At 40.8% G+C, this 27375-nt stretch overlaps 1 protein-coding gene across 24 annotated transcripts in view; it reads right to left on the reverse strand.

Annotated features, from left to right (window-relative positions):
• BICC1 (BicC family RNA binding protein 1) overlaps window positions 1-27375 on the reverse strand; it is a 347076-nt gene that overhangs the window by 51715 nt on the left and 267986 nt on the right. For all 24 annotated transcript variants that reach the window (XR_014076552.1, XR_014076553.1, XM_081569083.1 and 21 more), the window contains 4 exons: window positions 4534-4613; window positions 2548-2706; window positions 997-1050; window positions 24-218 (listed from right to left, as the gene is read on the reverse strand). Coding sequence is in view for 22 of the 24 variants with exons in the window: in XM_081569083.1 (XP_081425209.1) it covers window positions 24-218; window positions 997-1050; window positions 2548-2706; window positions 4534-4613 (488 nt within the window). In the remaining 2 variants the exon portion in view is untranslated. The remainder of the gene's footprint in view (window positions 1-23; window positions 219-996; window positions 1051-2547; window positions 2707-4533; window positions 4614-27375) is intronic.

Consider the following 27375-nt stretch of genomic DNA (forward strand, 5'->3'; position numbering starts at 1 on the left):
TTGGAATGACCTACACCACTCACCTTCACAGCGCTTGTGTTATTCTGAGACCCCCGTACTATCACTGTAGCACCATACATTCGGGACCGCTGTTTAAATGACACTGAAATGTTGTACATTTGTGATATGTGCTGAATAGAGGGGGAATTAGGATCAGGCACTGGCTGAAGAATTCCAGCAATTGGCAGCTCAAACATCAGCACCAAAGGAAGCAGCTCCTAAAACGGAATCACAGAACCCAGAGCAGAGTTAAGTCATTGCATATTTGCTGAAAGTGAAAATGTTAGTCGCTCAGGCATGTCCAACTCTTTGCAACTCCAAGGACTGTAGCCCGCCAGGCTCCTCTGTCCATGGAATTCTCCAGGCAAGAATACTGGAGTGGGTAGCCATGCCCTCCTCCAGGGAATCTTCTTGACCCAGGGATAAAACCCGGGTCTCATGCATTGCAGGCAGATTCTTTACCTTCTGAGCCACTAGGCAAGCCCATTCATTTAGAAATATGTGTAATTCATTCATTCTTTTCTCAACATGGGATTTTTTCTCAAGATGAGGGCAGATATATGTATACATATAGATGATTTACTTCATTGTACAGTAGACTACCACAACATTGTAAAGCAATCATCCTTCCATAATTTAAGAATTTTTTTAAAAAATAATTCTTTTATTACAGCCATAAGCTTGGGTAGGCTACCTTAAGTTTTTAAATGGAAGGAGATTTCTGCAAAACCTGAGAGTTTACAACTTGAATTGCCTGTGGCATTTTTCCTCAAGTGTCTTTTTGATCATTTCAAAACCATCAGAGCAACAGAGCCAGGTAAAATTCAGACCATCTCTAAGAAGCATCTTCAAGACATTAAAACAACTTTTGTCACTCTTTCCTACATGTTGAACATATGATCTGGTTATAAATTGATAAATTACAATATTTTTATTGCCTTATAATGCCAACATCACTAACATTGCTTTATAGTATGAAAAGGAATCAATATTTACCCGAATTCTAACTCGGGCAGATTCTACTCCTGCTGGTTGTCCTGCTATAGATACCTGCAGAAGTAAAAAACACAGATTTATTGTTCTTGAATTCACATCCAGTTTCTCAGTTATCTACTCCCTCACTACTCAAAGTGTCATTCAGGATAAAACAGCATCGTACAGCATCGTCTTTATCTCGGAGTTTGTTAATAATGAAGGATCTCAGGCACCAACCCAGACCTACTTAATCAGAATCTGCATTTTAACAAGTTCTGGTGATCTGTGTCAGTTGATCAACATTACCTCCTGGACTTACCTAAAACCTCGCAGCCCACAGGGGGCCTCCCACCTTCTTCCCATTTTCTTGTGTTCACTGCATTTTCCCCCTTTTGTTTAAACTCTTTGCACACGAGACGCATCAACGTGCAATGATACTGCCACACTATGTTCATAAAGTAATGGACTACTTCCATGCTGGTTGGCGAAAAACACTGTTGCTCCACCAGCCCTTTCTCAGGATCTTCTAGGCTTTCCTATGATCCATCAACTGAAGAATTACTCTTGGCATTAGGGCGAGAGGGTGGGGCTCCAGGACAGCGCTCTCATGGGTCATGCCCACACCATGTTGTCAGATAATTTAATTACTGCTCTTGCTTTTTACCATGGCTTTCTATCTAGTTCCTTGTGTATATATGCCACTGTCACCATCAGTCCCCACAGAGAAAAGACTGTGTCTTATTCATCTTTGTGGCCAACATAGTTTCTCTGTTGTTTAGTTCCTAAATCGTGTCTAACTCTTTGCGACCTCATGAACTGTAGCCCACCACGGTCCTCTGTCCATGGGATTTCCTAGACAAGAATACTGGAGTGGGTTGCCATTTCCTCCTCCAGGGGATCTTCCCAACCTAGGAATTGGATCGAACCCAGGTCTCCTGCCCTGGCAAGCGTGTTCTTTACCACTGAGCCATCCAGGTTCTAATTTCGTGATTAGAGGAGAGAAAACTTCCAAATAATACAAAGAACACTATCTGTTCTTCAAGTACTGACAGCATTTTGATGTAGATGCGTGAGCTCCATTTGTTTCCAAACCCAAGAACTAGAAAAAACGGGGCGGGGGGGCATAAAATAGAGACATAATTCAGTCAATGTGAGAAAGTCGGACACTCGCACATCACCTCTCGGAAGGTGACCCGGGGTGGCCTGAGGACCACTGTGCAATGCTGCAGACAGAACCCCAGCTATCAGTAGGTGCCTGGACTAGGCGAGCTTTCAGGTCCTTTCCTAACTCACATGCATTCTGAGCCTTTCTGGAAGGACTTCATTTAACGTTGCCATGACAACCTTCCCTCTCTTCTACCAACCATTTAGAGATCAAGAATTTAAGGCCCATCTACAACTCGTCTCTTTAAAAAAGCTGAGCACCTTCAGTCTCCTTAGAGGGGGACATAAAATCTATACTACCTGCCACCTTCACAAGTACTCTTTTGTTCTCATCTCCCTCAAAAGATGCGCATACAGGAAATCCAAGCTTATCTGTCCCATAAAATTTCAGGTGAAAAGACCCAGCACCTGGTTGCTTTTTTCTGCTTGATTATTCCTGTTGGAGTCTGGGAAGTGGATGTGGCATCCTGTTTCTTCCATCACCTTTTTAATATTGTTGCCCCCTTTGCCGATTACATGAGAATGTTCTGTGTGTGAGACATCCATCTTCAAGGTGACCCGATTGCTCTACGTGGAAATAACATATTATTTCTTGATGCACGAAAAAGGAAAGAACAACTCATAAAAAGACACGTTTATCCCAAGGGAACAGGATTAACAAAAAGTGACCCAGTGAAGTTCTTACGGATTTCTTAAGATCATCTTGATCTACAGATTTTTCAATTTTTATCTATCTATGCTTGGCTCATAAAAAATGTTTCATTTAAAGACAAATATGTCAGAAGAAATAGGAATATATACTGTTTACCATGATGATTTTTTTGGACAGTAGTAGTCAAGTCAAATTAGTTACAATTACAAATGAATTACTCGGTTTTTCTTTAATAGATATTATTCATGAAGATGAATTCAAATAACTGAAAAACAGGTGAAAAAATTGCAAGAGTGAATAAATGCATGTTAGTAGAAACACTGAACAATGACAGAAAATTAGAAACAAAAATAAAGCTCAAAACTGAATAAAAAAGTATTTACAAACATTTTCACAACTTCTCTATCACTGTATGTCAAACTTTACAAAGTAGGTAAATCATTCTTACAGGTAGGAAGAAGAGTGAGGAAGAGATCACAAAGTATACATCTCCAGGAGTAAAATGGCTTAAGTAAACCAGTACAGAGTGTAAGATTAAATATACTAGAGGCAAATGTAAAATTTTAAGACACAATAAATAATTATAGGCAGACTAGAATTTATGTATTTAATTTGGGGAAATGTAGTGCCATAAAATTATAAAGACTAACATGAAATGTTTTCTCATTTATAAAATTGATATTGAAATTCTTCAGTCCTTAAAAAGCTAAAATACAGCAAGATTTTAAAAAGATCAGTAGTTGTACACTTTCTGAATTCTTTAACTTTAAACTTAGATCCATTAAATATTTTGGTTTTTAAACTTAGTTATTTTAGTTAACTACTAAAAAAAGAAAAAAGATAACCTTTTTTGGATATTGTAAAATTTTTAATAATTATAGGATGAATAATTATTTTCTTAAAAAGTACAACAGCAACAAAAAGGAACAAAAAATAGCGAGGAAGAGATTAGAAATAAATTCAATGAAATACTAGGTGGCAAAAATAGTGGTTAAGAACCAGACAGACCGGATTTGAACCCCACCTCCCCACTCATCAGCTATTATATTCTGTGTAAACCTAGTATCTCTTTCCTGAGCTTGTTATGAGGATTAAACAAATTAATATTTGTAAATGATGTAGCTAAGTGCCTGGCATAGAGTAAGTGATTTAAAAGTGTTTATTAAAATAAATTCTCAAAAACAAGTATACATTTTTAAATATTTTCATTTCTCTATTGTCTCTCTCTACATGTACTTGTAGAGAGAGAGAACATACCAGACACATTGTCATATTTCATGCCATCACATACACAGAGCTATACAGAACATAATTTTGGTTTTCCACTGACATCATAAAAGCAAATACGCTAAATTCTCGCAATCTTTATTACTTGATCTATATTAATCAAGGTCAGTGTCTATTTCTGAAGATGGCATATACACACATATGCACTTATACAGAAACACATATACACATATACATGTTATGTATTTAAGTATATATATATATATATATAGAGAGAGAGAGAGAGAGAGAGAGAGAGAGGGAGGGAGAAAGTATTATTCAATTACCCAACATGAGAGAACCTATACAAATTTGAAACAGACCTTTACATCCATTGTAAAATCACGTGCTAATTTTAAAACCCACCATTAATTTCTCCTGGTTTTTCTTCTCCAAATGGTTCTTTCACAACAGCATGAAGTAGCCCCTTGCAGAGACAAGGTTCTGACATCTGAGTGTCTTTAACATTCACTTACTTTTGTGTCTAAGACAGACATGATCATTTCCTTGGCTTCCTTAACATCTTCTTTCTTTCCAGAAACCTTAATGTGGGGATCTGTAAGAAATAAAGAACAAAGAGCTCATACGAAACCCCTAAGCTCTGTTTTAAAACTTATGTTACAATATAAGAAAAAACGATTCCATAATACATTCAATATTTGATTCATTGTAGATGTGCTGTCACTGCAATAAAAACAGAAATATGTAAAATACTCAAACTGTGCATTTATCTATGCTTTTTTTCTTTCTGAACACTGGCTAACCTATTTAACTTTAATTACAAAATAAGTATATCATATAATTATTTTTTAAACAAGTGAGGAGTCTATATATTCAATTTATTACTTCATCTGTTGATACATTCCATGCCCTGTTCTAAAGGCTTGAAATGCACTGAATCATTCAATCTACACCATGGTTTGCTTTTTTCTTTTTTAAACTACCTGTATTGTAAAGCAATTTCTTTAGTGAATATACTGCCTATTTTAAATTCCAATGGTGACATCTCTAAAAATAAAGCATCTTTCAATTAAAAAAAAAATCCCACAATGAAGTACCACTTCACAGTATAATAGTTAAAATAAAACAGACAATAATAAGTGTTGTACACCACAGTTTTGTGAGGTTGTCTGCAGAGGAAACTAAGGCACAGAGCAGTTTAGCAACTTGCCCCAGAAAACCATTCAGGGGATGTTTATTATAATCCAGTGTTTTCCAACTCTGGATCCATACTTTAAACTATGTGATCATTTAGGAGATATTCTTATCAGCCAAAGTTGACAGGAAAAAGCACTTAATCTTCATTCAGTAATATTTAATATTTATTCAGAATTAGTACTAAGTAAGTGACTAAGTATATGCTATGTCTGCAGGAAACCACTCATTCATTCAGTAAAGATTTTCTGAACCTCTACTATGCTTCTCCAGCAGTCTCACACTTTCAATGTAGGGGGTGCTGGTTCGATCCCTGGTGGCAGAACTAAGATCCTACATGCCACATGCCATGACCAAAAAAACAAAGCCATCTGTCCACATGGACCTTACAGACTTGTGCAGGGAGGTAAAAATCAGTCAAATAAATGATCTAGTATATTAGACCTAAAGAGCCTCTTGAAGAAAGTGAAAGAAAAGAGTGAAAAGGCTGCCTTTTCTCAACATTCAGGAACTAAGATCATGATATCTGATCCCATCACTTTATGGCAAATGGATAGAGAAAAAATGAAAACAGTAACAGACTGTATTTTTTTGGTCTCCAAAATCACTGCGGACGGTGACTGCAGCCATGATATTCAAAGACACTTGGTCCTTGGAGGCAAAGCTATGACAAACCTACACAGCATAGTAAAACGCATATTAAAAAGTCGCACTCCGCCTTCTTTATGGCCCAACTCTCACATTTGTAATGACTACTGGAAATACCATAGTTTTGATTAGATGGACCTTTGTTGCCAGAGTGATGACTCTTTATTAATATGCTCTGTAGGTTTGTCATAGCTTTTCCTTGAAGGAGGAAGTATCTTTGAACATCACGGCTGTAGTCACCATCCGCAGTGATTTTGAGGCCCAAGAATATAAAGTCTGTCACTGTTTCCATTTTTTCTCCATCTATTTGCCCTGAAGTGAGTTCTTCTAAATCAGGATAAACTAGGATAGGCAAAATGACTCACTAGATTTTACCAAACTACACATATTTCCTCATATTGTGATTTAACCCTCCATCTCACAGTCATCAAGGCCATGATTCATCAGTCCAATGCAGTTCAGTCACTCAGGCATGTCCAACTCTTTGTGACCCCATGGACTGCATTATACCAGGCTTTCTTGTCCATAACCAACTCCTGAAGCTTGTTCAAACTCATGTCCATTAAACTGGTGACACCATCCAATTATGTCATTCCCTGTCAACCCCTTTTCCTCCTGCCTTCAATCTTTCCCAGCATCAGGGTCTTTTCGAATGAGTCAGTTCTTCGCATCAGGTGGCCAAAATATTGGAGTTTCAGCTTCAGCATCAATCCTTTCAATGAATATTCAGGACTGATTTCCTTTAGGATTGTCTGGTTTGATCTCCTTGCAGTCCAAGGGACTCTCAAGAGTCTTCTCGAACACCACAGTTCAAAAGCATCAATTCTTAAGCACTCAGCTTTCTTTATAATCCAACTCTCACATCAATACAAGACTACTAGAAAAACCACAGCTTTGACTAGATGGACCTTTGTCGGCAAAGTACTGTCTGTCTCTCCTTTTTAACATGCTATCTAGGTTTGTCATAGCTTTTCTTACAAAGAGCAAGTGTGTTTTAACTCCATGGCTGCGGTCACCATCTGCAGTGATTTTGGAGTCCAAGAAAATAAAGTCTGTCACTCTTTCCATTGTTTCTCCATCTATTTGCCATGAAGTGATAGGACCAGATGGCATGATCTTAGTTTTTAGAATGTTGAGTTTTAAGCCAGCTTTTTCACTCTCTTCTTTTACTTTCAACAAGAGGCTCTTCAGTTCCTCTTTGCTTTATGCCATAAGAGTGGTGTCATCTGCATATCTGAGGTTATTGATATTTCTCCTGCCAATGTTGATTCTAGCTTGTGCTTCATCCAGCCCAGAGTTTCTCATGATGTACTCTGCATATAAGTTAAATAACCAGGGTGACAGTATACAGCCTTGACGTACTCCTTCCTCTATTTGGAACCAGTCTGTTGTTCCATGTCTAGGTCTAACTATTGCTTCCTGACCTGCATACAGATTTCTCAAGAGGCAGGTCAGGTGGTCTGGAATCCCATCTCTTTCAGAATTTTCCACAGTTTATTGTGATCCACACAGTCAAAGGCTTTGGCATAGTCAATAAAGCAGAAATAGATGTTTTTCTGGAACTCTCTTGCTTTTTAGATGATCCAACGGATGTTGGCAATTTGATCTTTGGTTCCTCTGCCTTTTTTGAAACCAGCTTGAATATCGGGAAGTTCACAGTTCACGTATTGTTGAAGCCTGGCTTGGAGAATTTTGAGCATTACTTTGCTAGCATGTGAGATATGTGCAATTGTGTGGTAGTTTGAGCATTCCATGGCACTGCCTTTCTTAGGGATTGGAATGAAAACTGACCTTTTCCAGTCCTGTGGCCACTGCTGAGTTTTCCAAATTTGGTGGCATATTGAGTGCAGCCCTTTCACAGCATCATCTTTCAGGATTTGAAATAGCTCAACTGGAATTCCATCACCTCTACTAGCTTTGTTCGTAATGATGCTTCCTAAGCCCCACTTGACTTCCCATTCCAGGATGTCTGGCTCTAGGTGAGTGATCACACCATCGTGATTATCTGGGTTGTGAAGATCTTTTTTATACAGTTCTTCTGTGTATTCTTGCCACCTCTTCTTAATATCTTCTGCTTCTGTTAGGTCCATAACATTTCTGTCCTTTATTGTGTCCATCTTTGCATGAAATTCGAGAAGGCAATGGCACCCCACTCCAGTACTCTTGCCTGGAAAATCCGATGGATGAAGGAGCCTGGTGGGCTGCAGTCCATGGGGTCACTAAGAGTCGGACATGACTGAGCGACTTCACTTTCACTTTTCACTTTCATGCATTGGAGAAGGAAATGGCAACCCACTCCAGAATTCTTGCCTGGAGAATCCTAGGGACGGGGGAGCCTGGTGGGCTGCCGTCTATGGGGTCGCACAGAGTCAGACACGACTGACTCGACTTAGCAGCAGCAGCTTGCATAAAATGTTCCCTTGGTATCTCTAATTTTCATTAAGAGATCTCTAGTCTTTCCATTCTATTGTTTTCCTCTGCTTCTTTGTACTGATCACTGAAGAAGGCTTTCTTTTCTCTCCTTGCTATTCTTTGGAACTCTGCATTCAGATGGGTATATCTTTCCCTTTCTCCTTTGCCTTTCAATTCTCTTTTCTCAGCTATTTGTAAGGCCTCCTCAGACAACCATTTTGCCTTTTTGCATTTCTTTTTCTTGAGGATGGTCTTGATCACTGCCTCCTATACAATGTCACAAACCTCCATCCATAGTTCTTCAGGCACTCTGTCTATTAGATATGATTCCTGGAATCTATTTGTTCTTCCACTGTATAATCGTAAGGGATTTGATTTAGGTCATACTTGAATGGTATAGTGGTTTTCCCTACTTTCTTCAACTTAAGTCTGAATTTGGCAATAAGGATTTCATGATCCGAGTCACAGTCAGCTCCCAGTCTTGTTTCTGCTGACAGTAAAGAGCTTCTCCATCTCTGGCTGCAAAGAATATAATCAATCTGATTTTGTTATTGACCATCTGATGATGTCCCTGTGTAGAGTCTTCTCTTGTGTTGTTGGAAGAAGGTGTTTTCTATGACCACTGCATCCTCTTGGCAAAACTCTGTTAGCTTTTTCCCTGCTTCATTTTGTACCCCAAGGCCAAATTTGCCTGTTGCTCCAGGTATCTCTTTACTTATTACTTTTGCATTCTAGTCCAATATGATGAAAAGGGCACCTTTTTTGGGTGTTAGCTCTAGAAGGTCTTGAAGGTCTTCATAGAACCGTTCCACTTCAGCTTCTTCAGCATTACTGGTGTGGGCATAGACTTGGATTACTGTGATACTGTATGGCTTGCCTTGGAAACAAAGTTCACTCTGTCATTTTTGAGATTGCACCTAAGTACTGCATTTCGGACTCTTTTGTTGACTATGATGGCTACTCCATCTCTTCTAAGGGAATCTTGCCCACAGTAGTAGATTTAATGGTCACCTGAATTAAATTCACACATTCCAGTCCATTTAAGTTCACTAATTCCTAAAATGTCAGTGTTCACTCTTTCCATCTCCTGTTTGACCACTTCTAATTTACCTTGACTCATGGACCTAACATTCCAGGTTCCTATGCAATATTGCTCTTTACAGCATCGGACTTTACTTCCATCACCAGTCACATCCACAACTGGACATTGTTTTCACTTTGGCTCCATCTCTTCATTCTTTCTGGAGTTGTTTCTCCACTCTTCTCCAGTAGCATATTGGGCACCTACCGACCTGGGGAGTTCATCTTCAGTGTCCGATCTTTTTGCCTTTTCATACTGTTCATGGGGTTCTCAAGGCAAGAATGCTGAAGTGGTTTGCCATTCCCTTCTCCAGTGGACCATGTTTTGTCAGAAGTCTCCACCATTACCTGTCTTTGGTGACCCTACACAGCATGGCTCATAGTTTCACTGAGTTTCATGATTCATAAAGTGTGATTGAAAGAGGAGACAGAGAAAGGGAAGGATGCGAAGGAGGAGGAAACCATTTTCTAGAGCTCCCCACCCTTAGGACCAGGATGCAGTAATTCTAATCAGCAAGAGTACACAGGGAGCTTCAGAGCCTAGGAATGAATCTGGCCTCCTGGGGAGACCTCCTAGCAGCTGGCCTCAATCTGAATCGGTACCTACACTCCAGCTCCACCGTCTCCCCAGACTGTGCCTCCTGCTGGTTGCCCTGGGCTCAGCCACCTCTCCTCAGCCTGTTCTCTAATCCCCACCACCACCGGCAGATGCCCTGTCAAAGGGATATTGTGAAGATTAAAGACCTCAGTGTTGGTTAAAACTTTCTAAACTGTGTAAGTATCAGGTTCTGACAAAATGTGGTCCACTGGAGAAGGGAATGGCAAACCACTTCTGTATTCCTGCCTTGAGAACCCCATGAACAGTATGAAAAGGCAAAAACAGGACACTGAAAGATGAAATCCCCAGGTCGGTAGGTGCCCAATATGCTACTGGAGATCAGTGGAGAAATACCTCCGGAAAGAAAGAAGGAGCCAAAGCAAAAACAACACCCAGTTGTGGATGTGACTGGTGATGGAAGCAAGGTCCGATGCTGTAAAGAGCAATATTGCATAGGAACCTGGAATGTTAGGTCCATGAATCAAGGCAAATTGGAAGTGGTCAAAAAGGAGATGGCAAGAGTGAACATCAACATTCTAGGAATCAGCGAACTAAAATGGACTGGAATGGGTAAATTTAACTCAGATGACCATTATATCTACTACTGTGGGCAAGAATCTCTTAGAAGAAATGGAGCAGCCATAATAGTTGACAAAAGAGTCTGAAATGCAGTACTTGGATGCAGTCTCAAAAATGACAGAATGATCTCTGTTCCTCTCCAAGGCAAACCATTCAATATCACAGTAATCCAAGTCTATGCCCCGACAGTAATGCTGAAGAAGCTGAAGTTGAATGTTTCTATGAAGACCTACAAGACCTTCCCGAATTAACACCCAAAAAAGATGTCCTTTTCCTTATAGGGGACTGGAATGCAAAAGTAGGAAGTGAAGAAACATCTGGAGTAACAGGCAAATTTGGCCTTGGAGTACAGAATGAAGCAGGGCAAAGGCTAATAGAGGTTTGCCAAGAGAATGCAATGGTCATAGCAAACACCGTCTTCCAACAACACAAGAGAAGACTCTATACATGGACATCACCAGCTGGTCAACATCAAAATCAGATTGATTATATTCTTTGCAGCCAAAGATGAAGGAGCTCTATACAGTGAGCAAAAACAAGACCGGGAGCTGACTGTGGCTCAGATGATGAACTCCTTACTGCCAAATTCAGACTGAAATTGAAGAAAGTGAGGGAAACTAATAGACCATTCAGGTATGACCTAAATCAAATTGCTAACTATTATACAGTGGAAGTGAGAAATAGATTTAAGGGACTAGATCTGAAAGAGTGCCTGATGAACTATGGACAGAGGTTCATGACACTGTACAGGATACAGGCAGCAAGACCATACCCAAGAAAAAGAAATGCAAAAAAGCAAAATGTATGTCTGACAGGGCCTTACAAATAGCTGAGAAAAGAAGAGAAGCCAAAAGCAAAGGAGAAAAGGAAAGATACACCCATCTGAATGCAGAGTTCCAAAGAATAGCAAGGAGAGATAAGAAAGCCTTCCTCAGTGATCAGTGCAAAGAAATAGAGGAAAACAATAGAATGGGAAAGACTAGAGATCTCTTGATGAAAATTAGAGATACCAAGGGAACATTTCATGCAAAGATGCGCACAGTAAAGGACAGAAATGGTATGGACCTAACAGAAGCAGAAGATATTAAGAAGAGGTGGCAAGAATACACAGAAGAACTGTATAAAAAAGATCTTCACAAACCAGATAATCACGATGGTGTGATCACTCACTTAGAGCTAGACATCCTGAAATGGGAAGTCAAGTGGGGCTTATGAAGCATCATTACGAACAAAGCTAGTAGAGGTGATGGAATTCCAGTTGAGCTATTTCAAATCCTGAAAGATGATGCTGTGAAAGGGCTGCACTCAATATGCCACCAAATTTGGAAAACTCAGCAGTGGCCACAGGACTGGAAAAGGTCAGTTTTCATTCCAATCCCTAAGAAAGGCAGTGCCATCGAATGCTCAAACTACCGCACAATTGCACATATCTCACATGCTAGCAAAGTAATGCTCAAAATTCTCCAAGACAGGCTTCAACAATAAGTGAACCATGAACTTCCTGATGTTCAAGCTGGTTTCAGAAAAGGCAGAGGAACCAAAGATCAAATTGCCAACATCCGCTGGATCACTGAAAAAGCAAGAGAGTTCCAGAAAACACCTATTTCTGCTTTATTGACTATGCCAAAGCCTTTGACTGTGTGGATCACAATAAACTGTGGAAAATTCTGAAAGAGATGGGATTCCAGACCACCTGACCTGCCTCTTGAGAAATCTGTATGCAGGTCAGGAAGCAACAGTTAGAACTGGACATGGAACAACAGACTGGTTCCAAATAGGAAAAGGAGTACATCAAGGCTGTATATTGTCACCCTGCTTATTTAACTTATATGCAGAGTACATCATGAGAAACTCTGGGCTGGAACAAACACAAGATGGAATCAAGATTGCCGGGAGAAATATCAATAACCTCAGATATGCAGATGACACCATCCTTATGGCAGAAAGTGAAGAAGAACTAAAGAGCCTCCTGATGACAGTGAAAGAGGAGAGTGAAAAAGTTGGCTTAAGGCTCAACATTCAGAAAACAAAGATCATGGCATACAGTCCCATCACTTCATGGCAAATAGATGGGGAAACAGTGGAAGCAGTGGCTGACTTTATTTGGGGGGGCTCCAAAATCACTGCAGATGGTGATTGCAGCCATAGAATTAAAAGATGCTTACTCCTTGGAAGGAAAGTTATGACTAACCTAGACAGCATATTAAAAAGAAGAGACATTACTTTGCCAACAAAGGTCCATCTAGTCAAGGCTATGGTTTTTCCAGTGGTCATGTATGGATGTGAGAGTTGGAGTATAAAGGAAGCTGAGCACATAAGAATTGATGCTTTTGAACTGTGGCGTTGGAGAAGACTCTTGTGAGTCCTGTGGACTGCAAGGAGATCCAACCAGTCCATCCTAAAGGAGATCAGTCCTGAACGTTCTTTGGAAGGACTGATGTTGAAGCTGAAACTCCAATACTTTGGCCACCTGATGTGAAGAGCTGACTTTTTTGAAAAGACCCTGATGCTGGGAAATATTGAGGGCAGGGGGAGAAAGGGACAACAGAGGGTCAGATTTTTGGATGGCATCACAGACTCAATGGACATGAGTTTGGGTGGACTCCAGGAGTTGGTGATGGACAGGGAGGCCTGGCGTGCTGCAGTCCATGGGGTCGCAAAGACTCGGACACGACTGAGCAACTGAACTGAACTGAAAGGGAAAGGGAAAGGGAAGTCGCTCAGTCGTGTCCGACTCCTTGCGACCCTGTGGACTGTAGCCTACCAGGCTCCTCCGTCCATGGGATTCTCCAGGCAAGAATACTGGAGTGGTTTGCCATTTCCTTCTCCAGGGGATCTTCCCGACCCAGGGATCGAACCCAGGTCTCTCGCATTGGAGGCAGACGCTTTAACCTCTGAGCCACCAGGGAAGTCCGAAGTATCAGGTATTTAAGGAGAGGAGCAAAAAAAAAAAAAGTAGGGCAAAATGGCTGTCCAACCCTGCAAGCTGGGAGAGCTTCCACGTAGGATGCTCTGTCTGCTTGCTCCTGCTTGCGTCCATTCATGCTTCTGTCCTAATAGAGACCATCTTCTCTCTGTGAGACTCTTGCCAGCTTCAACACACTTATGTAAACAAAGTGAAAGTGTTAGTCGCTCAATCATGTCTGACTCTTCCCGATCCCATGGACTGTAGCCTGCCAAGCTCCTCTGTCCATGGGATTTTCCAGGCAAGAATACTGGAGTTAGCTGCCATTTCCATTCTCTTTAATAATTCTTATTATACCCACTAAAACTCCTAGAGGCAATATTTACACCGAGCTGTCTCCATTCAAAATTTTGGTCTCAACTATCTTGAACTCTGGTTTGCATTAGGATATTCAGACACTCTGTCATTAGTGTCCACTGGAAGTGCTCACTGCTACAGAGCAGACTGGAGCCTGGTGTGTCTCAAATATGTCTGCTCATCACTCTCTTTCTAGAACTTAGGTTCCGGGTCTCTAGGACCCAGCAATTAGCATTTTGTTGTTTTCCCAAGTGATTCCTTAATCATACATAGGACACAGCAGATCAAGCCACATAAGACATGCAACCGTAGCCTCTTATGTATCAGCCGAGTATATGTAACATAAAATGCTTCTATAGGAAAAAAAAAAAGTGTAATTTCTTACAAAACAAATTAATGGCATGTATTGAGTGCTATGATAATCTGAAAACCTATTACATTACAGGCTGCATAATCACATTAAAATTCCTAAGCAGCTGTATAGGGACAGGAAACCTCAGATCCAATTTAAGAAGGAATTTGATTTTCCACCATCTCTGCATCAACAGAACAATAAACAAAATAAAAGGCAAAAAAGACTCAATTTTAAAAAAATGCATATAATTTCAAAGCGAAACAGCACCATCTAGTGGCCCAAAATATAAATTATCAATGAACACAACAAAGACAATACAATCACAAGGAGCATCGAACTGTCTCCAGGGCTCAAAGCAGCACTCGTTTGGAATATGGGTTTTAGAAACAAAAAAAATCAAGTCTCTGAAGTACAGAGGAAAAGATGACAAAATTCTGGTTTAGACTGCTAAGGAGCAGTAGTATTGTGCTTTTCTTTCCCTCTTCGCTCTTGCTTAATGGCATCTACAGGACATGAGCTCTTCCTCCAGGTTGAATTTAATGCTCTCATCTCAAAGCCTGAAATACTACTCCTGCTTTCAATGAGTGTTACAGTTACCATTCAAGCTTGGTCCATGTACCACCACAAGGGACTATGGTGTCATTCAGACCTATTCTGGAAATACTTAATGGAGAGATGAAAAATCAAAGTATGAACTGCATTAATAAACATAAAAACAAGGAAAAGGACTCTTGGAGGATGGCGGAAAAATAGGAAATAAGTATGTAGTCTCCTCTTCCCCAGAACTAATGGCTTTGTAGGACCACTCTCATTCAGGCATGAAAGTTTGAAGACATTGCTCTAAAAATAATATTGATTGCTGTTGAACTGACCCTCAAGTTCTCTGGATAGAGGGATTGTTTTAATGGATTTTGTCACTTCCACACCTGGATCATCAAAAAAGCAACAGAGTTCCAGAAAAACATGTATTTCTGCTTTATTGACTATGTCAAAGCCTTTGACTGGGTTTATCACAATAAACTGAGGAAAATCTCAAAGAGATGGGAATACCAGACCATCTGACCTGCCTCTTGAGAAACCTGTATGCAGGTCAGGAAGCAACAGTTAGAACTGGACATGGAACAACAGACTGGTTCCAAATAGGAAAAGGAGTACGCCAAGGCTGTATATTGTCACCCTGCTTATTTAACTTATATGCAGAGTACATCATGAGAAACGCTGGGCTGGAGGAAGCACAAGCTGGAATCAAGATTGCCGGGAGAAATATCAATAAACTAAGATATGCAGATGACACCACCTTTATGGCAGAAAGTGAAGAGGAACTAAAGAGCCTCTTGATGAAAGTGAAAGAGAGTGAAAAAGTTGGCTTAAAGCTTAACATTCAGAAAACTAAGATCATGGCATCCGGTCCCATCACTTCATGGGAAATAGATGGGGAAACAGTGGCAACAGTGGCTGACTTTATTTTTCTGGGCTCCAAAATCACTGCTGATGGTGATTGCAGCCATGAAATTAAAAGACGTTTACTCCTTGGAAGGAAAGTTATGACCAACCTCGACAGCATATTAAAAAGCAGAGACATTCCTTGCCGACAAAGGTCCATCTAGTCAAGGCTATGGTTTTTCCAGTAGTCATGTATGGATGTGACAGTTGGACTGTAAAGAAAGCTGAGCACTGAAGAATTGATGCCTTTGAACTGTGGTGTTGGAGTAGACTCTTGAGAGTCCCTTGAACTGCAAGGAGATCCAGCCAGTCCATCTTAAAGGAGATCAGTCCTGGGTGTTCATTGGAAGGACTGATGTTGAAGCTGAAACTCCAATACTTTGGCCACCTGATGTGAAGAGCTGACTCATTTGAAAAGACCCTGATGCTGGGAAAGGTTGAGGGCAGGAGGAGAAGGGGACGACAGAGGATGAGATGGTTGGATGGTATCACTGACTCAATGGACATGGGTTTGGGTGGACTCCAGGAGTTGGTGATGGACAGGGAGGCCTGGTGTGCTGCAGTTCATGGGGTCGCAAAGAGTCGGACACGACTGAGCGGCTGAACTGAACAGTGCCAAATAAGAAGTAGATTCTCAGCAAACTGTTGTGGAATGGATTGATGGCTCAGAATACAGAGAGAGGAGATGTAAATCTGTGGAAAGAGTGGAAACTTCACATCTATGGTGACCATATGTCCTACACTTCCCAACATAGTTTTGATTTCAAATATTCTGATCTCAGCACCTTTATAAAAGTACAGAAAACTGTCAAATATTTGTCCAGATTTTTGTTTTTTAGATTCCTGCCCCATTAACCTGCTCACAGCTCTCTGGTGTCACCCTATGGAAGAGAGGAAGACTTGACAGTGATCCAACCTTCCATAAGGAATATGAAGCTGTACGGACATGGGTTTGATATTAGTACATTGTATGTATACCCTGAAAAATAGCCAAACCTCTGGGCAACACAGGTTTTTTATTACTCCATATGGAAATTCATAAGGACTTGGTAAGACAACAAATGTTTTCATAAGAACATGATAAATACCATATTTTCAGAAAGATAAATATTTCAAGTAGTTTGTATGTTTATTTGAGCTTAAGTTATGGTTTTAAAAAGATTATCTCTTAGAACTCTGGTGTCTCCCCTCTGGTTTCCCATCCTTGGATACAGTGCTGATCCTGGAAACATCAAAGGATATTTTACTGTCTTTTCCTTCTCTCCTCAAGTTTAAACCTCCTTTCTGTTTCATTCCTACCCCACACCAAAAATCTCCAGAATATGCTCACATCAGCCATTTCACTGTATTTATTCAATATTATGCTACAGAAAGTAAGGTGCTATTGACACATGATGAACTGAAGCCATTGATGTTTCACCAATGATCTATTTGCTTCCATGGTTTGAGTGCTGTTGAGCGAAACTTCAATCAGAAAAATTCAAAGCAATGCTTTCATTGTCAGCATGCTCTCTTGGACAGAAAAAAGATAGATAGAAAATCCTTTGTTTGACTAACCTCAGTCCTCCCACCCACAACACCTCCAAATAAAAACATTATATTAGAACTGCATGTCTGCTTATGGGGGAAGATTCCATATCATGGCCTAAAATCAAAATGGCTTTTGGTACATTTTTATAAATAAACAGGGCTTCCAAGGTGATCAGAGTGGTTAAAGAATCTGCCTGCCAATGCTAGAGGCACAAGAGACTCAGGTTCAACCTCTGGGTCAGGAAGATGCCCTGGAGTAGAAAGTGGCAACCACTCTAGTGTTCTTGCCTGGAAAATCCCATGGACAGAGGAGCCAGGCAGGCTACAGTCCATGGGGTCACAAAGAGTCAGACACATCTGAGCAACTGAACACATACAAACGAACAAAATGGTCAACCTGGCCTTAAACCCATAAGAAGAAACAACGGGACAGAATTCACTTTCTCCTGGCTTGGAACTCTTTTCACTTTTATTTCATGTTCTTCCTAAAAAGTCTTAGTGTTTAAACCTGACTAACCAAGGATGTTGGCTGGGGACAGGTCTGTCAACGCTATTAGGAGTGGGTCAGTGTTGACAGGCAGAGAATTTCAGCTTCCTCTGAAATTCCCTCTAACCACTGGGAATATATCCTCTGTTGGCAAGTAGTTCCAAGTAGTAAAGGCCAAATTTTTTATGGAAGGAAGACTTTGGCTCTAGGATAAGAATTTTGCACAACAGCCAACATACGTCTCAGAAAAATCTCCAAGCATCTCAAGGGCACTGGCTGACTTGTATCACATTGAGGAGATGCTAGGAAAAGCCAGCAGATGCCACAGTACAGCTATTACAGTTCAAGGTCTTTGACCCTACCTAGGCTACAGAGTCCTTCGTACTGTGAGGAATAGTCATAGATTCTACTGTCATGATGCTAAGTTCTGAATCCCAATTCAGCATAAACAATCTCTGTTATCTTGAAAGGTCGCTGAATCTACTGAATCTCTGGAGTGTACTTTCTTCAAAAAAAAATAAATAAAGGGGGGGGAGAGTTTGGTCAGATAATTTATATAATGTTTCATAAATCTAAATTTCTTTGGTGTAAAGCAGTACTATCAGATTCTTAAATAAAAATAACCTCAACAAGTTTATTTTCCAATTTTTTGGGATCTCATGATAAGTGGCTCACACCAAAGATGTGTTGTTGCTGTTACTGTTCAGTCACTAAGTCATGTCCGACTCTTTGCAACCCCATGGACTGCAGTCCACCAGGGTCCTCTGTCCCGTCGTGCTCTCCTGGAGTTTACTCAGATTCATGTCCATTGAGTCAGTGATGCTGTTGAACCATCTCATCCTCTGCCACCCCCTTCTCCTTTTGCCTTCAATCACACCAAAGATACCACCATCTAAAATGTTTCCAAGAAGCAGAAGATACAGGAGGGAAACACAAGTGTGTCTGAAATTGTGTTCCGCCTCTGAGGGGAAGATTAGGCCCCAAACCTTGCTGACAGACCCACAAGTGGCTTCAGAGATGGCAGCTCGGGCTGGCCTTTTGTGCCGTACACTCTGGGAATGTGGAATTGTGTGTCACAGTAGATGAAATTCAGTGCTCACCCCACTGTCATCTCCTGCAGATGGAGCTTGTAAGCATAAAACATGTGCAGTGACAAGCCCAGAGGGACTGGGATTCCACCTCGCACCCTACTGAGCTACACCACTATTCACAGTTAGAAACCATCCATGTCTGCTATTCTGATCACTCTTTCTTTAGGCTGGAAAGTCGGTTTGCTGATCAGCAAAAGTGGACTAAACTTATGGTCAACTGGCCACAGCTCGTATATTTCTATGAAACTAAAGTTTCCCTGTAACTTCCTGAGAAACAAGACTTTCCTTTTTAGGGAAAAAAAAATGTGTGATATGGGTCAAATACATACCAGTATCCCCTTTTTAAAGTAAAGATATATATTTTATCCAGAGAGAAAACCTCATCCAACCTGACTGGGAATAATTTGAAAAGAATGAAACAGAGTAACAGGAAATCAATGTAGTTGACGCTTATTCTGTAGCCAGTGATACTCCAGATTCTTTCAAGGAATGCTCTTTGACAACAAGAATTCCAATAAACTGAGTTAGAATTAAAATAAAAGGGCAAGAAGTATATTTGGACAGGGGTAGAAGAGTCCAAGCTGTAAGTATTTAAGGCAAACTGTTGGTGAACTGTCCTAACAGTCGGGTATTATAACTGGGATCAAGAAAAACAAATTCATCTGTAAGTATTTCCTAAACAGCTATGCTGCTTTAGGGTAAGGCATAAGTTCATGCTTATTTATCTTATTTTAAAACAAACAACAAAAAAAATTGGGCTTCCCTAGTGGCTCAGTGGTAGAGAATCCACCAGTCAATGCAGGAAACACAGGTTCCACGCCTGATCCAGGAGGATCCCATATGCTGAGGAGCAGCTAAGCCCACGTGCCACAACTGTTGAGCCAGGGAGCCACAACTACTGAAGCCATGTGCCTGAGAGCCCGTGCTCTGCAACAGAGGAGCCTCTGCAGTGAGAAGCCCTCACACCACAACCAGAGAAAAAGCCTGTGCAGCAACCAAGACCCAGCACAGCCAAAAATAAAAATAAACTTCTGTAAAAAATTAATCTTCGTACTAGTCAACTAGAAGAGAAGAGGGCTGGCTACTGAGATGTGAAAAACCAAATGTATTTTAAATTCAAAGACCTAATTTTCACAAGAATAAAAGGTTTGCAGTTATCTACAATCAATTTACATACCATGATGCCCCTAGATAATTTCCTATCAAAATTCCATTCAGAAGAATGAAATAATACTCAACAGAGAAATGGTATTTTCGACTTGACAGTGACATGAATGACACAGGGAAATCAAAAGACAAGAAAGTACAGCAAGTTCCTCAAGACATTTTCAGTTCAACTATTTGGCAATGACTGGAATGAGGTGTCCGCACCTCGTTGGTGATGAACACTTCAGGCAAGTTCCTGCTGAATGCAAGGAAAGGGTGAATTCACATCCCAGGATGGAGCATATGGACCCTTTATCAAGTTGGTAGGAAAGAGCTATCAGCTTGAGAAAATCCAAAGCTAGCTAGAAGATATAAAAGAGCTTTTGCTGATGAAATATCAGCATTTCCAACAAAATCAGCAATAAAATAGTTCCAAATACACTGATAATATGCTGTGATAATTGTTCTCTTCTGATGTTTCAACTTTAGGAGGAAATAAGGCATAAGAGATGAAGGAGGTCAATCAGACACATATTTCTTTCCTGTTAAGATTCCTATATGCCTTATCACAGCTATTTATTTAATCAGAAACAGTTTTAGGAACTCAGCAAAAAGCTAGAAATAATCTCAGAGGAAAACAAAGAAATGCAAACAAAGTATAAAGCAAACTTGAGGCATAAGATGAGAAAATCAAGAACAGATGTACTTAAGGAGTGTGAGAATTGAGAAAAGGTTAATGACTTTATTTTATAAACCACCTTATCGTACGCAGTGTAAACTCAACTCCATGCATAATTGCAGAGTTGCTGTTCAGGTGAGATGGGGGGGTGGCGAGGAAAAATCGAAAGCACAAAAGAAAGGGGGCATGGGGGTGAAAAAAGAAAGTTAAAAACACCAAGCCTAACTCAGTTAGTTTCTTGAAGCCTTTTGGCGTCTGAGGCTCTACACTTCAGAGATAAGAGGATTCTGAGAAGAGAGATGAAAGGAAACAAAACGCCAGGAGGAGATCTGGAATCTTCTGAATGGTTTATATTGGGTTGGCCAGAAAGTTCACTCAGGTTTTTCCGTTACCTCTTATGGAAAAACTCAAACGAACTTACTGACCAACCCAGTACATAACAATTCTACAATAAGTATGAGCAATGCTAGGTTACTTCAAGAGAGAACGTTCTCATATGTATGGTCGAGAGATGGACAACACTTGTGACGGTGGGAACGAGGCCGCAGGGCATGACAGAAGCAGTAATGGGAGGAGGAAGGGCCATGATTGAATAGAAGAGAGCTGGACTGAGTGCCTACCCTCTGGAGTGGAACTCGAGCCCCAGGCTGATACCAGTGGTCCATTTGAGAGAAGAGGGAGCTTTGAGGAGGAGATGGGAGTTTGTGGTGGATAAAGCATTCCCAGGAAACTATACTGAGATAACAGCAAGTTATGCAAGAATTTCTGGGAGCCACAAGTGACTAATCTTCATTCTGTCTCCAAGGAACATGACTGTTCGCAGTGTACACAGCAGGTCCCAGAGGTATAAACCCTGGTCTAAACCCTGTCATCCGTGGCCAGCGCGGACTGTTCCATCTGACAGCAGCTGGGACCATTCACACAGAGTCTTAACACAGAGCTGCGGGTTGCAGTCACAGGAAAGCGGCTGTGCTCTGAGGAGCTCACACACATTACATGAGGGAAGTTCCATGAATGAAGACATGACCCTGCCACACCACACACGTGGTCTCTTTGTTTTACTTCTGGCCTACTGAGAGGAGAAATTAAAAAAAAAAAAAAAAAAACTGTGACTTTTGAAGATATTTGAGGCACAATTAAGGGCTTACATAAGAGACAGCAAAACTCTTAGGAGATCAGTTCTAAGCTTGAGGCGGGCATTAAAATTCTCCACCTTTCTCATCTTTGTTGTAAGATCTAGTGAGGAAGTTTTACAGAATGCACTGAAGAGCAGTTAGTTAAGGGTGCACATGACTCTGGGGGTTAAAGACTGTTTCTATCTTGTTCATGATCTCAAGAAAGTAATTTTCACAGAAAGTGGAAGTACCTAATGCTTGGTAAATAAGCCCAAAAGAAAATTATTCAGAAAATCCTGTCTACCAATCCTTTCTTTCTTCTTCCTCCCACTTTCTACAGGATAACTGAACAGTTGATTAATACTTTTTTTTATGCACCCACACATATTGAAACAATAGTCATACCCCTATCTCCAACTCAGTATCATTCTGCATATTGTTCATTTCTCTCATACTTTTTTAGTAACTGTTTTGACCAAGAGTCTTACTCTCTCAGTTCTAAGAGATTCATACCTTCTGGAGGAATACATTGTTTCAATTATCAAATAACTTTAAAATGACCCTTTATCATTTTTAATAAAAGAGGCCCAACAATTTCTAAATCAGGACTCACTGAATATTTATCCATAAGTAATACTCCTGCTTAAATATCTTAAAACAATGAAAAAGTTCAGAGTTTACTACTTTAAAACTGGCTTGCCTTTGAGAGCAAGAATATAGGGGCTTCTCACCAAAGGCCACAGGAAACAAATATTACCGATAAGGGTGATCAACCTGTCCTATTTTTATTAATAAGAAATTTGATCTTCTTAAATAAATTTGTATCTATACAAAGAGCTCCTCTAGACTAAGAGGGATAAAACCACTAATTGTCACACTGCAAAAATTGGGAAAAGGCATGGATAAATAATTTAATAGAAAAATGGCCAATAAATGTATAAACATGAATAAAATTTGACCTTACTAAAATAATATTTTATTTTAAAAATTGGGAACAATTTTTTTAAATTATATGGCTAACAAAGATTTAGTTAAACAAACTAATATACTCTTGATGGAAATAAAGACTGGTGCAAAATGCCTGGAGAGCAATTTGGAAATATTAACAAATACTCATAATACCATAATTTCATTTTAAAGATACACATATATTCAGTGGAATAAAAACGGAAACTACCAAATTAATACTGATTACTTCTAAGTAACAGGGTTACAGGTCATTTTTACTTCATTTTTATGCTTCAAGATTTTTTGTATTTTCTATTAGTAAAAAAACATACATTTATAATGTGGAAAAAAATACTCAAACTTTAAAAGAAGGTTATCTGTATCCAGAAAATCTGAACTCAGCTTGCTCCAATTAGATCCTTATACTTTAAGACGTTAAAATGTATTTAAGTCAAAGCTCCCTGTTTTCCAAACACAATGTTTCACAAGAATTCTCTTAAAAATTGAGACCTTTAAAAATGTTAATGATAATGACAACCATGCTTTCTCAATTAGCAAAGTCCCTTCTTTCCCCTTTACATGCCTCTTGCCAGGCATTTTCTGAATGTCACCTCTTTTTATTGGTTGTACCATGACCCTTAATATTTTATCAGCATACTCTGGCTCTTAACACAGACTTCCCCAGTGAAACTAGAGCAAGCCTATGATGACGGGGTAACTGAAGTTGAAATACGCAGCTGGAACAGGGACCAAATAGTTGGCAAAGGCCACATGTTTATGCCCCCACTAACAAAACATGGAATTCTTTCAAACAATTATGGCCACATCTCTCTTTTTCTTCAGCAGTTGTTTCCAAAATAAATGGAATTTATTCCAGTCCTACTAGTGGGCATATACTGCTCTTTAAAAAAAAAAATTTAGTTGGTTGGTTGTACCAGGTCTTAATTGCAGCAGGTGAGATCTAGTTACCTGACCAAGGATCAAACCTGGACGCCCTGGCATTGGGAGTGAGGAGTCTTAGCCACTGGACCACCAGGGAAGCCCTTAGTGTTTTTATTATTATCATTTTTATTTTTAATTGGAAGATAATTGCTTTACAAGATTGTATTGGTTTCTGCCATACAATGACATCAACCATCCATAAGTATACATATATCCCCTCCCACTTGAACCTCCCTCCCACCCCCACCCCAACCCACCCCTCTAGGTTGTCAGAGAGCACTGGGTTGAGCTTCCTGTGTTATACAGCCTAATGCTCTTTCTTGATAGAATTCTCCCATGTCCTCCACCAAGCAAGGACATATCATTCTCAGGGTATGATGAAACCAGCCCTTAATATAAGTAAATAATAACCTCAAAGAACAGTGTCTTCCTGACAAAGAGTTTCACCAGGATGGCCAATAACAATCTGTCTTCTCAGCAGAGAAGTCCCAGGGGTGGTAATGGGACCTGGATTGGCTCCAGTGGCTCCGCTCTAGGTCTGCCCGCTCTGTCAGTCTCTCCATCCTGCTTCACACCCGGGACACTGGACCAGCATCTCTGGCGGGAGCTCCCTGGCTCCTCGACCAGGACTCCACTGAGCAGTCTCCTGCCATGGTCCCCATCTCCCAGGGATCCCACCCACCACACACTCTGTCCTCCCCTCGCCCCTCAGCCCCGGGGTGGTCAGGGTTTCCAGCTATTGCCAGTTTCAGTGCCTCAGTCTATTAGTAGCCCTCTGCTTGTCCCTTTACTCTGTCTACTGTAAGTAGCTCCTTCATTGGAGTTTATTTAAATCATGTGTAGTTAATTCTGTTTTCTGTCAGACCAAGACTGCCTGCTCCACCAAGTCCTCATCTTCTTTTTTAACATTTTTTTTTTATGTGAATCATTTTTAAAGTTTTTGTTGATTTTGTTACAGTACTGCTTCCATTTTATGTTCTGGTTGTGTTAAGCTCCCCAACAAGAGATTGAACCCAACCCCCACCCACCCACCCCTACACTGGAAGGTGAAGTCAACCACTAGACTGACAGGGAAGTCTTTCGTCTTCTTTTGATGAGAAAGCATGCCTGAGGCTGAGGTGATGACGCGGACAACCCCACACTGGGGACTTGGGCTGCTTCTCGTCTCACGAAAGGACTAACTCTTAGGGGGTGGACTCCATGCCTTATGTAGGTTAAGTATCATACTCCTTAGGTCTTGGCAGACATTGTTTTGAAAAGACTGATTCATTCTTATTGTTCGACACAAGTCAATTTCACAACAACAACAGAAAATGGTAATACAGTTTTCTTTTTACTTTCTTTTCTTTTTCTCTCTCTCCCTTCCTCTCTCCTTCCCCCACCCCATTTCTGTCTCTGGGTCTCTCTCTCTCTCTCTGTCCACAGGCTATGTAAATGCATTTTCATCACATGGTCATGTTTACTCCAGCACATTACTGGAAATATCTTGGCACCTTCTTATGTTCCTTGATAAATATGTTGTTGAGAAATATGTGTGGATTCAGCAGCACTTAAAATTTTCTTTAATATTTTCTTGGCTTCTATACAACTTTTATCTGTAAAGGCATTTGTTTTCGTGTTCCTCCCCAAACACCAGTATTTTAAATACATACATAAATCTGTGTTGTGCCAACGTCAAATCTATACAAGTGGGATTTCTGTAAACCACAGCATCATTCTAAAGTCAGAGTTTCTTACTGGGGTGAGGGGAGGTCAATGGATTATTTTGTGGGGTCTGTGAACCTCCCTAAAATTGAAATCAAAGACTGTGTACATATGCTTTGGTAAAATTTTAGAATACAGTTTCAGGTATACTTAAAACATGAATGCTAACCAATAAAATGACACCAAACTTGTGTTCATCATTACTTTCCTTCAGTTATTATAAGAGACACAGAAGAAAACAGTAACAAAGAATGGTAGTCTGGGACTACCGTGGTGGTCTAGTAGATAACACTCAGCTCCCAATGCAGGGGGCCCGGGTCTGATCCCTGGTCAGGGACCTAGATCCCACATGCCACAATTAAAGATACTGCATGCTACAACTGGGGCCTCCCTGATAGCTCAGTTGGTAAAGAATCCACCTGCAATGAGGGAGACCCTGGTTTGATTCCTGGGTCAGGATGATCTTCTGGAGAAGGGTTAGGCTACCCAGTCCAGTATTCCTGGGCTTCCCTTGTGGCTCAGCTGGTAAAGAATCTGCCTGCAATGTGGATGACCTGTGTTAGGAAGAGCCCCTGGAGAAGGGAAAGGCTACCCACTCCAGTATTCTGGCCTGGAGAATTCTATGGACTATATAGTCCATGGGGTCGCAAACAGTCGACATGACTGAGCGACTTTCACTTTCATGCTACAACTGAGACCCAGCACAGTCAAATAAATAAATTAAAAAAAAAAAAAAAAGAGCAGAAGGTCTGTGAAAGAAGGCACAACTGAATCAAATTCTCTTTGCTTAAATATCCTATATATTTTATTAGAGCAAAAATCCTAGAACTTTCACCATTCTGCTACAGAAATGGATCTTCATTCAACAGATGATATGAAATCTTATTTCAGAACAACTCCTAGAAATCATATAACTTCAGACCTGGAAAGGAACGAAGTCCTAGCCTGCCTTCCTGTCCTTCATCAAAGGTCACTAAGGGCCCCCACTGCGGGGGGCACACCCTGCAGAGTCCAGCTGCAGTGGAGCCGACAACATAGTCCGAGCCAGGTAGGGGACCACAAATTTTAAAACTTTCCACTCCCAGGATGCTTTATTCTCTAGAACACTCCTCCCCAAGTGTCATCTAGAATGCCATATTTTTGGTGACAGAACGTGTACTACTTTACAGACAGCAGATGTCAGCTGTTAAAAATAACTCTCTTCATACCATCTTTCTCATCATAAACCTCCAAAGATTCTTCAACCTTATGGAATTAAAAGTTGGACCAGGTGGTTGAGAATACACCTTGCAATGCAGGGGATGCAGGTTCGATTCCTGGTCAGAGGGCTAAGATCCCGCATGCCTCTAAGCCTGCGCACCACAACTAGAGAAGCTGGAGCACCACAAGGAAGACCCAGCACAGCCAACATTTTTTTTTTTTAAAGTGTGGACTGTTGCCCACCTTATCAAAAGCCCGTGTGATTGGGACCACACCCAGCCATTTCTCTTTCACTCCCCTTCTTTCCCTTCATATAAGCTGCACTACAGCCCAAATTGAACAGTCCCCATTACACCAACATGTCCTAAGACCTCCCATCTCCATGCCACTGTGCCTGGAGACACTGGACACTACATGTTCATCCTTTCAGCTCCACCTGGCCCATCCGCACCTGCCAAGATCAACTCAAATGTCATGTTTTCATCATGTCCCTCCAGCGCATCTCTACTGGCTTCTATCACTGTTCATCCTCCAACAGGCCTGTCGCGTGCTCCACTATCATCCTCACCCCTGCCATTCTCCTCAAGTCCGAAAGCTCCTGGATCTGACCGTACATGGTGTGTCCCCTTTCTACATCCTCCACAGAACATACTGCTCGTTGCATCTTAGCAGGCAGGCGGGCAATGACTCTGGACTTCACTCCAGTGATGGGTGTCTGCTCCCCAGTCTTTCTGACGCAGGTGTCCCCTCCCCTTCCATGCTAAAAACCCACCCCCTCGGCCCACCCATCATTGCCATTCAGACTCTGGCACAGTCATCAGCTATGTGTCCAGTCATTTTGTTTCAGTGAAGTGTGACCCTTGCTTGTTCAGGTAGGAACTGACTTTAAGTGGAGCAACATTAAGTTTTTGAAAAGTCAGGCTTCCCAGGTGGCTCAGTGGGTA

Source organism: Giraffa tippelskirchi, chromosome 2 (genome assembly GCF_054371585.1).
Source record: "Giraffa tippelskirchi isolate mGirTip1 chromosome 2, T2T-mGirTip1v1.2.pri, whole genome shotgun sequence".
Lineage (NCBI taxonomy): Eukaryota > Metazoa > Chordata > Mammalia > Artiodactyla > Giraffidae > Giraffa > Giraffa tippelskirchi.